The sequence below is a fragment of the Maniola hyperantus genome, chromosome 9 (genome assembly GCF_902806685.2).
Source record: "Maniola hyperantus chromosome 9, iAphHyp1.2, whole genome shotgun sequence".
NCBI lineage: Eukaryota > Metazoa > Arthropoda > Insecta > Lepidoptera > Nymphalidae > Maniola > Maniola hyperantus.
Genome location: NC_048544.1, coordinates 14,394,772 through 14,409,294, shown reverse-complemented (window position 1 = coordinate 14,409,294; position 14,523 = coordinate 14,394,772). Strand labels below are relative to the sequence as shown.

Genomic DNA, 14,523 nt, shown 5'->3' with positions numbered 1-14,523 from the left:
AACACTTGTTGATGTTTGTTTATTTGGTTCGTAGGCGACAGCAGCACACGCGATGTTGTCGCACTTGGGGCCGCCAGTGCTGTACCCGCTGTACAACCAGCCGCAAGACACGCTGGTGTACCACGAGAACATCAGGAAGCATCGCGCCTTCAGGAGACGACTCGCGGAGCATCTGAGGAGGGTGCGACAAGAGACTGAAAAGGTAAGATTATCTGCTGTTGGCGACAGCAGCACACGCGGTGTTGTTGCACTTGGGGCCGCCAGTCGTCTTATTACTAAGCGCAAATCTCGAGAACAGCTGAACCGATTTCATTAATTCTTTTTTTATAATATTCCTTGAAGTACGAGGATGGTTCTTACGGAGAGAAAAATTTAATAAATTAGAATCGACTGTTAGGCGGTACGAAGTTCGCCGGGGCAACTAGTCAGTACCTCAGTACCCTTATTATAAATGCGAAAGTGTGTTTGTTTGTTGGTTTGTTGGTTTATTGGTTTGTTGGTTTGTCCTTCAATCACGTTGCAACGGTGCAACGCATTGATGTGATTTTTTGGGGTTTTCATGGGTATAGATAAAGACCTGGAGAGTGACATAGGCTACTTTTTATCCCGGAAAATCAAAGAGTTCCCACGGTATTGTTAAAAACCTAATTCCACGCGGACGAAGTTCCGGGGATCAGCTAGTTTCAAATAAATTCAGAAATTAACTTAATTACGATTTAATTGACTTAATTACGATTACTTGCAAAATACTATAGTTATTTTAAAATATCATGTAAAATAAGTTAAATCTATGAAGAGATGGGATTGCACTGCAGTGCTATAATTTAGTAATTTTATTATTTGTAAAGTTGTGTTCGACCGATCCTTTGGCTTCAGCTTTGGCCAAAAACAGCTTAAACTTCGGTAGGAGCTTGTGGCGATAGCCGATTAATCTGCTTGACCTTACTCTGGCTTACTATATTATATTTTGTTTCAAAGAGGGAAGATGCTCTAACAGAAGAATACAGCAGGCGAGCGTCTGAATGGCTGAGACGAGTGGAAAGGATAGAGCAAGGCCAGAAGAGGAAAACGAAAGACGCCAGAAATAGAGAGTTCTTCGAGAAGGTGAGTGTTGTTATCCATACTTCCATCATCATCATGATCAACCCATAGCCGGCTCACTACAGAGCATGAGTCTCCTCTTAGTATGTAAAGGGTTTGGCTATAGTCCACCATGCTGGCCAAGTGCGGATTGGCAGACTTCCTTCACACACCTTTGAGAACATTATGGAGAACTCTCAGGCATGTAGGTTTTCTCACGATGTTTTCCTTCACCATCAAAGCGAGTGATATTTAATTTCTTAAAACGCGCATAGCTCCGAAAAGTTAGAGGTCCGTGCCCGGGACCGAACCCCGACGTAACCACTAGGCTATCACGGTTTTAGCATCATCTAGTTTAAAATAAATAGTGTAACTTACTTTTGAGCTTTACCGATACTAGAAGCAGAACAGTCTGTGCACTGCACCGTAGGTACTAGGTACACTATCCTATGGGTAGGAACGTTTCTCAGGAAATATGTACATTCAATTGGGTATTTGACTTTATCAAAAAGAAATCATTTCTCAGTGATTATTGAATAGTGAATCTTCCAAAATACGTTAAATCCACGTCCTTTGTTAGTTTTAAGTGTAATAACCATTTTAAATAATTAACGATTAAACTAAAAAAGTACGTCGTTATGATGTGACGCCACATTCCAGTATTTCATAGTGTCAACGCGATAGGATTGAGTTTTGCTCGATTCCACTGGAGAGTGTGATTTTTAATAAAAGACGCGTGCACTCTCTTTGAAACTTTAATTGTCACTAGGATGATGCAATAATGCAATGAAAAGTTGCACCATATATATACTACTCTTTTACAACATCATATTATATTTAGACATTCCGCCCGCCAAAGGACTCAGTCCTTTCAGAATACAACACTAAATATAATACATATATCAATAACTCAGTAAACAACTTGAAACAAGAAGTATCTATGTGGACTGTATATCAATGGTTTTCAAAGTAAGTATATGGTAAGTACTAAATACCTATAAAGTTTATACAATTTTACATTAGATTTAAGTTAAACACACACCTTAGATTTAAGTATAAGTACCTACCTACACAGATTATTAGTTAGAAGTATGCATAAGTACCTAAGTACATTGTATTAAGCAAATAATCATTTAGGCCATAATATAGACAGTTTGTAAGGATCTAGTACCTAAGTGATCATTTTACTTTCATATAGATAATTTAGATATCAAATAGCCTTAAAATTTAGTTCATAAGTACTCAGTTATATGTAAATTAGCTCTTAGACATAATTGATACCTAATTTTTAAAGTAAATTAATTTAACATAAGTTTTTAGTCCTAAGAATTAGAACATAATACAAGAACCTTTGTAGCATTATTATGAAACAAGTTTGACTGATCACCATACCAATTTATACAAAGAATTATGCTTTTACAACTCATTTTTATACTAAATAATGATAATTAGTGCTAAATTTTATAAGAAATATTGGTGTGCTGATCAAAGTTAGTTGAAGACACTACTCATATCTTAAGCCTATGATTACATCAATAATGTACAAAGTTATATAGTATACTTATAGAATCAACTCATATAATGTACAAGAAACTCTGTTCTTTGTGTTTTTTAATAATAAAGAAGTTAAGAATCACAATCTTGTTTTGTTATTTTACAAATTCTGTTGACAGGTCTTTTATAGACACCATTTTTACATTTAACTGTAACTACACGAGTAATATTGTCTGGCCCAACGTGTTTTTGTATTATTCTACCTAGTAACCACTTACAAGGTGGCATGTGATCCTCCATTAAAATGACTATGTCATCGATTTCTGGATCAGGAGTTTTTGTATTCCATTTGTATCTAAGATTGAGGTTGACAAGATATTCCTTGTAACTTGTGTTGTAAAACTACAACTGGGGCTAACCAACCAAGAGGATCGTAGAGCTTAGCTACTTCAGAAAGAATTTGTCTTTTGGTTACAGGTTGTTTTAGGTCTGGTAAATTCAATGTGTATTCAAATGTGTCTGTTGTTCTATTCCAACTCACTCCCAATATCTTGACTAGACTGTTATTAGCCTTAAGTGTAATCGAGTCATCATCTCTTTTATTTTGTCCAATATAGGTTAGTAGCGTATCATCATTGCTGCACCATTTCTGAAGTTGAAATCCACCTAAAGTCATTAATTTATTCATTTCTTCATAAATCTGTAAGGCCTCTTCACAACTATCACAGCCGGTCAGTAGGTCATCCATATAATAATCTCTTTTTGTAATCTCGGCTGCAATAGGATACTTTGTTTTTTCATCATCAGCTAATCTTTGTAGAGTTTTCACTGCCAGATATGGTGCACATGCAGTTCCAAATGTTAATCTCAACAGTCTAAAATGAATTACAGGTTTATCAGGTGAGGATCTCCACAGTAATCTCTGAAAGTTTGTATCTTCCTCAGCTACACGTATCATTCGATACATTTTCACAATGTCTGCAGCAAGACATACCTTATGCACCCTCCATCTCATTAGTATATGTCGCAAATCTTGTTGCAGTTTAGGCCCAACAAGTAGGCAGTCGTTTAGAGAGACACTGTTGACTCCGTCCTTACACGAGGCATCATAAACCACACGTACCTTAGATGTAGTCTTGTCTTCTCTCAAAACAGCGTGGTGAGGAAGGTATACCGCCTTAGGATTATCTACCTCCTTAGCATCAACTTCTATCATGTGATTTAAATTTATGTACTCATCCATCACCTGTGTATATTCTCCTTTAAGTTGCTCATTCTTCTTTAATTTTCTTTCTAAAATCTCTAATCTCTTACCTGCTATTTCTCTTGAATTTCCATATTGACACTCTGGCTCTTCATTTTTAAATGGCAATTTCACAATGTATCTTCCTTCTTCATCTCTAACGGTTGTGGAATTGTAGTATTCTTCACATCTTTCCTCTTCCCTTGATAGTTTCTTCACTATACTATTAGGCTCATTTTCCAACTCCCAAAATTGTTTTAGTATCTCATCCTCTTTAACGTTGATATGTAGACTTGTAAAATATCTCCTCGCTGAAGTTGACTCCTCTGACATCTTCCCTGATAGTACCCAGCCAAGAATTGTTTTCTGAGCTAATAAGTTTTCTTGCGGGTGTTTTATGATGCCCTCTAACAATATATCACTATATACTTCAGCTCCAAGAAGAATATCTATTCTTCCTGGTGTTGTGTATCCTGGGTCCGCTAACTCTAGATTCTCTAACTCTGACCACTCAGGAGTGCTAAGGTTAGTAGTGGGTAACAGTGTTGTTAGTGAACGCAATACATATGCATTTACACAGACTGAAGCTCTGGGATTGTGGCGTGATTCCACGATGAGTGAAACCATGTGTTTGATTCTCGTTTGCCCTTCTCCCACACCTGACACCCAACCACTGACTGATTTACGCGTTAAATTAAGAAACTGTACAGTTGATTCTGAAATGAAACTCGCTTGTGAACCCTGGTCTAATAAAACTCTCACTACTCGCTTACAGCCATTTTTAGTTCTAACAAATACATTCGCAGTCGCTAATAATACATTATTTGTTACATGCTCACTAGAAAAGTTACTTACAATATGTGTGTCGTTAGAGTTTGACAAATTTTGCACCTCGCTCATAGTACCTGTCCGAGTTGTTTCAGCCACTTTTGCATTCTCATCCTTCTGCTCTTTCTCTTCCTTTTCAAAATGGAGAAGTGAGTGATGTCGTCTTCCACACCGTCTGCAGTTTGCTATTCTTCTGCATTTATAGACTGAATGAGAAGGAGAAAGGCAGTTGAAACATAAACGGTTCCTCTGTACAAAGTCCTGTCTCTCTTTGGTCGGTATTTCACTAAATCTCTTGCACCTAAAAATGTAATGATTATTAATGTTACAAAACGCGCACTTTTGATCACTCTTTACACTATCTTCGTCAACGCTGACATGGAACGCCTTGGGTTTAGCCGGAGGTGTCCACCGTTTCCCTGCTTTGCTGGTCTCTACCATCTCTAAAGCTCTGAACCTTGCCTCTAAGAAATCCTTTAATTGCTCCCATGTTGGTAACTCATCGTCGCCCTTGCTGAGATCTTGTTCCCATAGTTTGACACTTTCTGTGTCTAATTTTGACACTACCACATAATTTATGAACAGATCCCAGGTCTCTGTCTTGACTCCTTGGCTTTTTAATGATTTTATACACATTGAGGTGGTGTCGACTATGTTTTTGATGGCAGATGCAGACTCTATACTTATCACTTTTTGACCAAAAAGAATTTTCAAAATTTCATTACAATTATATCTTTTGTTGTTGTATCTTTTGATTAGTTGACTCCATGCCTCTAGGTAGTTGGCGTCCGTTGTAGGCAGATTGCGTAACATTAACTCAGGTTCGCCTTTTAGGTTACTTTTCAAATAGTGTAATTTTTGTACAGGTGTTAATCGTTTGTTTTCATGTATTAATGTGCAAAATAGATCATAAAAAGTCTGCCATTCCTCGTACTTTCCATTAAATATCGGTAATTGAATGACAGGTAACTTAACCTCATTGATTGATTTCTCTGTAGTTGGCTGTGTAGTTGTTGTCTCTAAACAATGAGGCTGCAAGTTTTCTTTTAACACGGTCTTATATTGTAAGTATAAATCCTCAAAAATCTCGTACGTGTTGTCCTTAAGATAACTCACGGTGACAGATTTGTCCAGACGACTCGCTTTGTAAATGATGTTTTTATGCCCTTCCTTGAACTCTTTCCATAATTGTTCCAATATTTCAAGGCGTGACTCAATATATGACTGTCTTAATCTCTCCTTCGGTGACTTTTTGAAGTTTTTATCAGAGCGCCTCAAGTTTTCTAACAACTCGTTTTGGTATGCGATCAACTCTTCCATTGTGGTACGTGTATAGGTTATGCGTAGTTAATTACGGTGAACAAACTCAACTCAAATAAACGTAATTAACTTAACTTTACACGTTGTATAATAACTCAATCCTTGTTTTAAATCTCACTCGCGTGTTTTTTATACTTTTAATCGCAATAAACTGACATTTACTTTGCAATTTCGTTTCACGGAACAACGTGGCGAACTTCATACAAAAAAAACTGCCGTTCGGTCACGTAGGCACTAGGACTTCGCTCGGTCGCCGGCCGTAAGATCCGGCTCGAAGGACCATATGTCAACGCGATAGGATTGAGTTTTGCTCGATTCCACTGGAGAGTGTGATTTTTAATAAAAGACGCGTGCACTCTCTTTGAAACTTTAATTGTCACTAGGATGATGCAATAATGCAATGAAAAGTTGCACCATATATATACTACTCTTTTACAACATCATATTATATTTAGACACATAGGATATAGGTTTTGACGTTTGATAAAAAGTTACTGATTTGACTAGTTGTCAAATACCGTATTATATGGTGAATGCTTGTGTCTTCCCCAGGTGTTCCCCGAGCTCCGGAAGGCGCGCGAGGAGCGCGAGCGGTTCAACCGGCTGGGCGCGCGCGTCAAGTCGGAGGCGGAGCTGGAGGAGATCGCCGACGGGCTGCACGAGCAGGAGCACGAGGACAAGAAGATGCGCTCGCTCACCGTGGTGCCGCCGCTGCTGCGCGACCCCCGCCATCCTCGCGCGCTCGACACCAACCGTGAGCTTCTCTCTCTCTCTTCCTTCTGGCCAGGTTCCCGCGCTGAGTCATACCCCGATTGCCATCTCGACCTGTCGTGTACTATAGTTTGTTTCTGTCTCTTCCCCGCTGCCGCGCCGTCGCTCCGCAACCGCCTGTGCATCGCTCGTTTCGTGCGCGAACTCGTTGTCGGTCTCAACGACAGAGACAATGCTCTACAAAACCGCTATCTCCTTCTAAAGGTCGATGTACATTATTTTCTGCCGTGTACTGTACTGGGTCAACCGCCGAATCCAACTCGGTTGGGCAGCATTCAGGAAGCTTCGAGATGTCTTCTTGTCCAAAATTCCTCAGTGCTTGAAGACCAAAGTCTTCGAACAGTGCGTGTTGCCAGTGATGACATATGGATCCGAGACATGGTCGCTAACTATGGGCCTCATAAGAAAGCTCAGAGTCACTCAGCGGGCGTAACCGACATAGCTCAACGGGTTGCGAAGCTGAAATGGCAATGGGCACACATAATTCGTACAACCGATAGACGTTGGGGTTCCAAGGTGCTGGAATGGCGACCTCGCGGCTCGCACCGGAAGACGCAGCATTGGAAGACCCCCCATTAGGTGGACGGACGACAATATCAGACGAGTCGCAGGGAGCCGCTGGATCCAGGCGGCGCAAGACCGCGGCGTGTGGACGTCCCTACAAGAGACCTATGTCCAGCAGTGGACGTCTATTGGTTGATGATGATGATGATGATGACTGTACTGGGTAGTGTAGTGTTATTGGAGAAACAAGTTGGCACACGTGTGACCACTGACCATGTTGCAGAGCGGTGCATGGACATGGAGAGGGAGCACAAGGAGCTGCTGCTGCGGAACGTGTGGTCGCGCGCCGAGCGCGAGCTTTTTCGTGAGAAATACCTCCAGCACCCCAAGAACTTTGGCCAGATAGCGTCCTTTCTGCCCAGGAAGAGCGTGAGAGACTGTGTCAGGTATGAACACCTTCACTAATACCTAATTGGAGTCTTTCAAGCTAGCTAGGTAGAGGTAGAGGTACTCTGCCTCTGATTCTTATCCAAAGATATATAAGGAAAAGCTAACTGACTGACTGATCTATCAACGCACAGCTCAAACTGCTGGACAGTTCGGCCTGAAATTTGGCATGCAGATAGCTATTATGACGTAGGCATCCACTAAAAAATAATTTTTGAAAATTCAATCTTTAAAGGTAAAACAGTGGTTTCAAATTTGTGTGGTCCACGCGAATGAAATCGCGAGATAAGCTAGTCATAATATAGTAATGACCAACACTTCGCTTATCTTCACATGCTTCGATAATATAAATAAGGAAGTGTCTGTAGTACTGAGTCATTACTCATTCTAGCAAACTTTGACCATTGGTTGTACAACCATTGTCAATGGTCAAAGTTTCCATGTCGTCCCTACTAAGTACTACTACTACGGGCATGTGAGGTAGACGGATCGGTCCGTGTATTTTATCAGAAACTAGATGATGCCCGCGATTTCGTCCGCGTGGATGTAGGTTTTTAAAAATTTCGCGACAGGCCTATCAACCTCACATGCCCTCATAATAGTTCTCCCTATTATGAACCATTAGGCCATTATGAACGTGCGAACGGAGTCATAAATCACTACGATCGCTGCGAGATGCGCGGCGATGTTGGGAGAATACCGCAGATGTTGTTACCAATAAAGGGATGCTGTTTCCCTTCGCTTTTTATAACCTGTTATCGACTATGGATAAATCCTTTTTTTACTGTTACACAACACAAGAGCATCATGTTCCAGCTCCATAAGGCCTGTAAATACGAGCGAGAGGTCTGATAAAAATGATTTCTGACACTGTTCGCACTTTCATAATGGCCCAACTATAGTCCCTTGGCTCCAGAAAAACGGTGGAAAGTGGAAGCGCCTTTAAAGAACCACGTCCAGTATTAGACAAGACGAAGAATTACTCATGATCATTGACTTATATATTACTTCATATGGACATGGCCATTGAACAAACAAAATGGCACCGACTCAGTGGTACTTTATCACCAATGCAACCTCAGTGACGTCTGGATTTCAAACGAGTCGTTCATTACATTATTAGTACTCGTATCTAAGAGGTGGCGCTGATTTATTTGGTTCCAAAACCGTGAAAAATTTTGTTTGCTTGGGCATATCTTATCATTTCGATGCTCATGATATAAACTGTGTTCTTTCGGTAATGTGGTGTTTGCGGGCAGGTTCTACTACCTGTCCAAGAAGGCGGAGAACTACAAGCAGCTGCTGAGGAAGCCGCGGCCGCGGAGACACGCGCGGCCGCGCCCCGTGCCCGAGCCCGAGCTACCTGCTGGAGTTACCACGAGGCTGCAGCGGATACAGGGTCAGTATTGTTATTTCTGTCTTTCTGCCTTTGCTCGCTATCCACTACCTGTCCAAGGAGGTGAGGTGCCTGCTGGGGTCACCACGAGGCTTCAGTGGATACAGCGTCAGTACTGTTTCCTCCTTCGGTCTTTCCGCGCCATCTGCGACCTGTCCAAGGCGGAGAACTATAAAAAGCTACAGTGTAGATACCTGAGCCCGAGTTGCCTGCTGACGTCACCAGAGACTACAGCGGATACGGGGTCACTGGGGTACTGTTCCTTCCTTCCGCCTTCCAGGACTATCTACCACCAGTTGTTCAAGAAGGCGGAGAACTTACATACAGTTTAATCTCACTTTGATATAACGCCATGTTACATGTAAAACACGTCTTAAGCGCGTTCGACTTGTTTGCAACAATACCCAGTTCATATGGAATTGTAGGAATTTTTTTAGAGCAACATTGGCAACGATTCTAAGCACAACCTAATTTTAGAATATTCGCACCCTCTTCTTACTATTGTAATATGAAAAGGACAGAAGCAGTTTGACATTTCTAAATTTAATTTTTAGATGGTAAAACCCGTGATTTTAGCACGCACTCGCGAACCTACTGTTTAAATTTGTATTGTGCACTAAAATTTAGAGTCTTTAAATGTGAAAGTCATGTTCCGTTCCTTTTTTAGCATTAGTAAAAAGAAAAGGATGCAGATACTCTAAATTTAGTTTAGAAAGAGACTAGAGAATCGGGGCCAATGGCCCCGATTCTCTAGTCTCTTTCTAAACTAGTCGTTTAACTCATGTACCCAAACGTCGCAGATTTAAAAAGCAATTTTTGTAAAACCTTAAGCTAGCCTTATCTGATTACTATGCAAATCATGCCCGCGTGGAATGGTGCCAAGAACACTGGCTGCGTTTCCGCGCTAGACAGCCAGGCTGATCCGTTGCGCAAAAATGAGCCAGCCCTTCTGTCACTTGAGGCTATTAATCGCGGTGAAAACAATTTTAAGTTACAATTTAGTGTTTTCTGATTCTAGTGGAATTTCGCTGGATTCGTCTTTGGCCTAACCTCTTGGCCCTACAGGGCATTTAGTGTGATTCTGGTATCTTTCTCATCATCGAAACGCGCATTCAAAGCATCCTAAGGCGATGAAACTTGATGGCTTTCTTGGATAGCGCAATTTGCTGCCCATGTGAGCGCAACAGAGCACAGCTTCGCTTCCGTTGGGCGTCTCAGGACACCCCACGGCTTTTTAACATGTTTTTATTAATTCGCTCTCTTTTTATAGTTGTTTGAACCAATTGTATGTCCGCAGGCACGGCGCGCGTGGCGGATAAGGACTCGAATATGGACGAGATGGTGCCGCAGACGGAGTCCACGCCCGTCGACCTCATCCCCGTACCGCCCGCGGCGCCTGCGCATCCTGCGAGGTCAGTGCACATACATCATCATCATCATCATCAACCGATAGACGTCCACTGCTGGACATAGGTCTCTTGTAGAGACTTCCACACGCCACGGTCTTGCGCTGCCTGTATCCAGCGGCTTTCTGCGACTCGTTTGATATCATCTTTATCAGAAGATATTTTACATCTCACCGCGACGACGCGACGACCACATTGACGAATTTGTGCGTCAAAACACTTTAAAGTAAAATGTGCCTTTTTTTGCTTTGTTTCCAAGTCCAAGAACTCTAGAATTCTTGTGTAATAATACAATATAAACGTGCCGTCAAAATCCGGCTCGAAGGATCAAAAAAAGTAGAGTAATCAATACTTTACATAACAGCGCCACCTAACAAAAGCAACCAAAACTAACTTAGCACCTACTTGGAATGGAAGCGCCATCTACTTTCATTTGAATGTACTGCATGCCGAGGGTTCGTTTTTGGTCCTTTGAACCTCCGCCCTCTTTCGTTATCCGGATAAAATAGTGCAACGTAATTCCTTGAAGTCACGTAGAGAGCGGTTGTGATTGAACATTGAACTTTCAACTCTTCACTTAGTTCTTCATCTCAAGAAACAATATTTAAATCTAACTATACCATTTTATTTTTCATTCATGAACGATTAATTGTATCTACTCCTAAGGGACAAAGATAAGATAAAAAATTATTATACATCCTTTGTCGTCGTCAATATCATGAAAACAATTAGCTCTAAAAAAAATTTAGTTTTAAATTTCGCGAATTTTTATTTCCTTCATAACATGAAATCCAAAGATATAAACTTTTCAAGACTTATTTGAAGGCTGTTTTCTAATCCAGCTGTAACAAAGTGGTAGTAAAATGTCTTACAAATCATACGTAATACCTGAACCAACGAACAACAAAACTTTATACAATTTTGTGTAGGAAAAATGAAATAAAATCTAAGCACAAACAATACCACGAATTTTATTTATAGTAGTCAATCCAAAACGGAGTGCAACAGCGATATCAATGTTCCACTAGATGCGGCGTTTCAAACATCGGTTTTTTTTTAAATAGAGATAGTGAGCAAACGAGCAAGCGACCTCACCTGATGTTAAGTGATTACCGCGGCCCATGAACATTTGCGGCCCCAGAGGAACTTCCGATGCGTTGCCGGAATTAGTTGATTCGCCCCTTGAATAACCCCATGTTGTAATCTAGTGGGAACACCGCCGATGAGAGTTGGTTCCACAGTTTGCATTAAAGAAGAATCTGGCACAACGGGTGGTCGAAGTGCGACAGACACCCAGGTGGTGGGTGTCCGCATTCCTGTCAATTATTGTAATTCGCTTTAGATGCAGTGGTGCAAAACCCTTAGATTAAGAGCCTAGCTCTTAATTTCCGTACGTTTTCCCCCTGCAAAATCTGTGAACTATAGAACTGCACAGAAGTGCGCGTACTACGGAATTAATTCCGCACCGGATTTTGAAAGATTAAAATTCAAATTTGCTGATTTTAAAACGCACCGCAACTCACCACATCGTGGTGTGCGCTAACTTGTACTTTTGACATGGCCGTCAAAAGTACAGTCATACAGTCGGCAGCAAAGCTAGGTTTGCACTCGCCAGTGCAAGCGACTATGGACAGGTGAAAAGTTTTGTACTATGAAGCGCCGCATCTACATATGGTACATTTATATAGCTGGAGTACAGTGGCGTGCACAGGAGTTCAAGCCAGGGTATGCATTTAGGTATGAACTTGTTTTACGGCAGGTTATAATGAAAAAGTAAGCATTGATTTCTTGCAATGAGGGTAAGCAGTGCGTTTATGCTTCTATGAGCTGCACGCCACTGCTGGAGTACAATAATAAAATCCGTACAAGAACATTGGTACAACAGTTCAATACAGAGCGGGACTGAGAGAGCTATTTAATTACGCCGTGTCAACACGACCAGCGGTCGGCATGAATTATTCACTACGGGCGGGAGGCACCGGGCTTTTGGGGTTCTGTACGATAGAAATGCGAATTGTAAGTTAATCTATATTCTATATAATATACATATCCATACTAATATTATAAATGCGAAAGTGTATCTGTCTGTCTGTCTGTCTGTCTGCTAGCTTTTCACGGCTCAACCGTTCAACCGATTTTAACGAAATTTGGTACAGAGATAGTTTGCATCCCGGGGAAGGACATAGGCTACTTCTTATCCCGAAAAATTGAAGAGTTCCCACAGGATTTTCAAAAACCTAAATCCACGCGGACGAAGTCGTGGGTATCATCTAGTAGTTTTTATTATTGTAAATCACTCCAGTACGTATGCTAATGTATGTTCTCAAAAAACCGGCCAAGTGCGAGTCAGACTCGCGCACCGAGGGTTCCATACTACAGTCGTATTATTTCGACATTTTGCACGATAAATCGAAAACTATTATGCATAAAAATAAATAAAAATCTGTTCTAGAATGTAAGGTAAAGGTAGAGAGGAGAGTGCTAAATAATAGTACCTACTTAGTAAGTATTGTGTGTAGCTTGATTCATGTTTGAAAATAACTACATACTGAACCCATGGATTTTACGAGCGCCTTGATATTGCAAATAGAAACGTTATGAGTATAAGTGGATAGAAAATGGTAACTACTAGACTTTTCAAGACTGTTTGCAAATGGAGGAAGACTAAAATAATTGTATGATTGTGATATTCGACGGTGACATATTTTATTTCATCATTTCAGTTAGGTATCGCCGTTTGTTTTGAGGAAATGTGTAAGAAAGTGTTATGTTTATAAAAACATACCTAACATACTATTTATAAACAACACTAATATTTAAAGAAAAAGTGAGCAGTTTAAACACAGTCAAATACTGCTTTCGGTGAATAAGTCTGTGCGAATCTAATCTCCATAAAGCGTTGAAAAGGCAACCGAAAAAGGGTTTTTCGTAACTTCTTTCCGAACATTGTTTGCCCTCCACTCTGCTTTATGAGATTCAGATCGAGATTTTTCTTTGCATTAATCGTTTAAAATTCATATTTCTACTCAATCCACTTAACTTTTCTCAGAAAAATGAATTATTTTATCGTACTCGTATAATGTGGGTAGATTTTCTTCAATTTAACGGCTTATAATACACTTAATTCAAATTTTTCTTAATTTACATAAAAGTTAAACAAACTTCTCGATAAAGTGCATAAGCTACGCGCTTCGCACGGCGCGCTTTAGGGCGTTTGTGCACTCATCCGTGATTTTACGGATCCGTAAAAAAAATACGAGTCGAAAGTACGTATTTGTATGACGGCCACTTCGAAGAATCACGGATACGAACCGAATCAACGAACGAACGTCTAAGGGCATATGGGCACAAAGGCATTTGGGTCTATTAAGTCTCTATTAAGTCTAGGCTAATTAAGAATAGCTGTCTATTAAGTCCAAGAGAAGAAAAAAATATATAGGTACGGAAAATATGAATACATATAATCAGTTCTGTAATTTTTGAGATTAGCTTTATTTAAGTTGCTACTGGTACTGATTCTGATAGTTAATTTAAAATTTATTTAAAAAAGGAAAAAAAAAGTTGCGGATAGGTACCTACTCTAAATTTAGTTTAAAGAAAGACATAAGAATCGATACCAATATAGTATTTACTGTTGTAAATAAGTTTGAGTTCCAGGATAAAATATTACCTACTTACCCTAATATTTCGAGTAGATTTGCAATGATGATAATTCACAAGATACTTCTCGCTAACTCAGCCTTTGCCTCTACAGTCTACATTAGATAATTTATTTATATGTACCTACATCAGCAATGCATAACGACAGTGTTCTCAAATAAAATATTCATCAAACGAACTTGACAGTTTGTTCAGTTATTTACATTAATAAAGACATATTTTTACCTCAATGGAACGTATATTTACATCAATGAATTAAAAAAAAAACCAATTCTGTTCCGCACCCCCTTGGGAGGGGAGGGGCTGGGTTTAGGGGGGATAGGGGGTGATTGTCAATAAAGAAATATAGAATAATAATGGCGCGATATTCGTGC

General features: G+C 40.2%; 1 protein-coding gene across 5 annotated transcripts in view; it reads left to right on the top strand.

Annotated features, from left to right (window-relative positions):
- The window catches only part of Smr (Smrter), a 190,830-nt gene that overhangs the window by 137,946 nt on the left and 38,361 nt on the right, over nucleotides 1–14,523 (top strand). For all 5 annotated transcript variants that reach the window (XM_069500873.1, XM_069500875.1, XM_069500874.1 and 2 more), the window contains 6 exons: nucleotides 35–202; nucleotides 979–1,104; nucleotides 6,518–6,719; nucleotides 7,524–7,686; nucleotides 8,947–9,086; nucleotides 10,381–10,495. In XM_069500873.1, the coding sequence (XP_069356974.1) occupies nucleotides 35–202; nucleotides 979–1,104; nucleotides 6,518–6,719; nucleotides 7,524–7,686; nucleotides 8,947–9,086; nucleotides 10,381–10,495 (914 nt within the window). The remainder of the gene's footprint in view (nucleotides 1–34; nucleotides 203–978; nucleotides 1,105–6,517; nucleotides 6,720–7,523; nucleotides 7,687–8,946; nucleotides 9,087–10,380; nucleotides 10,496–14,523) is intronic.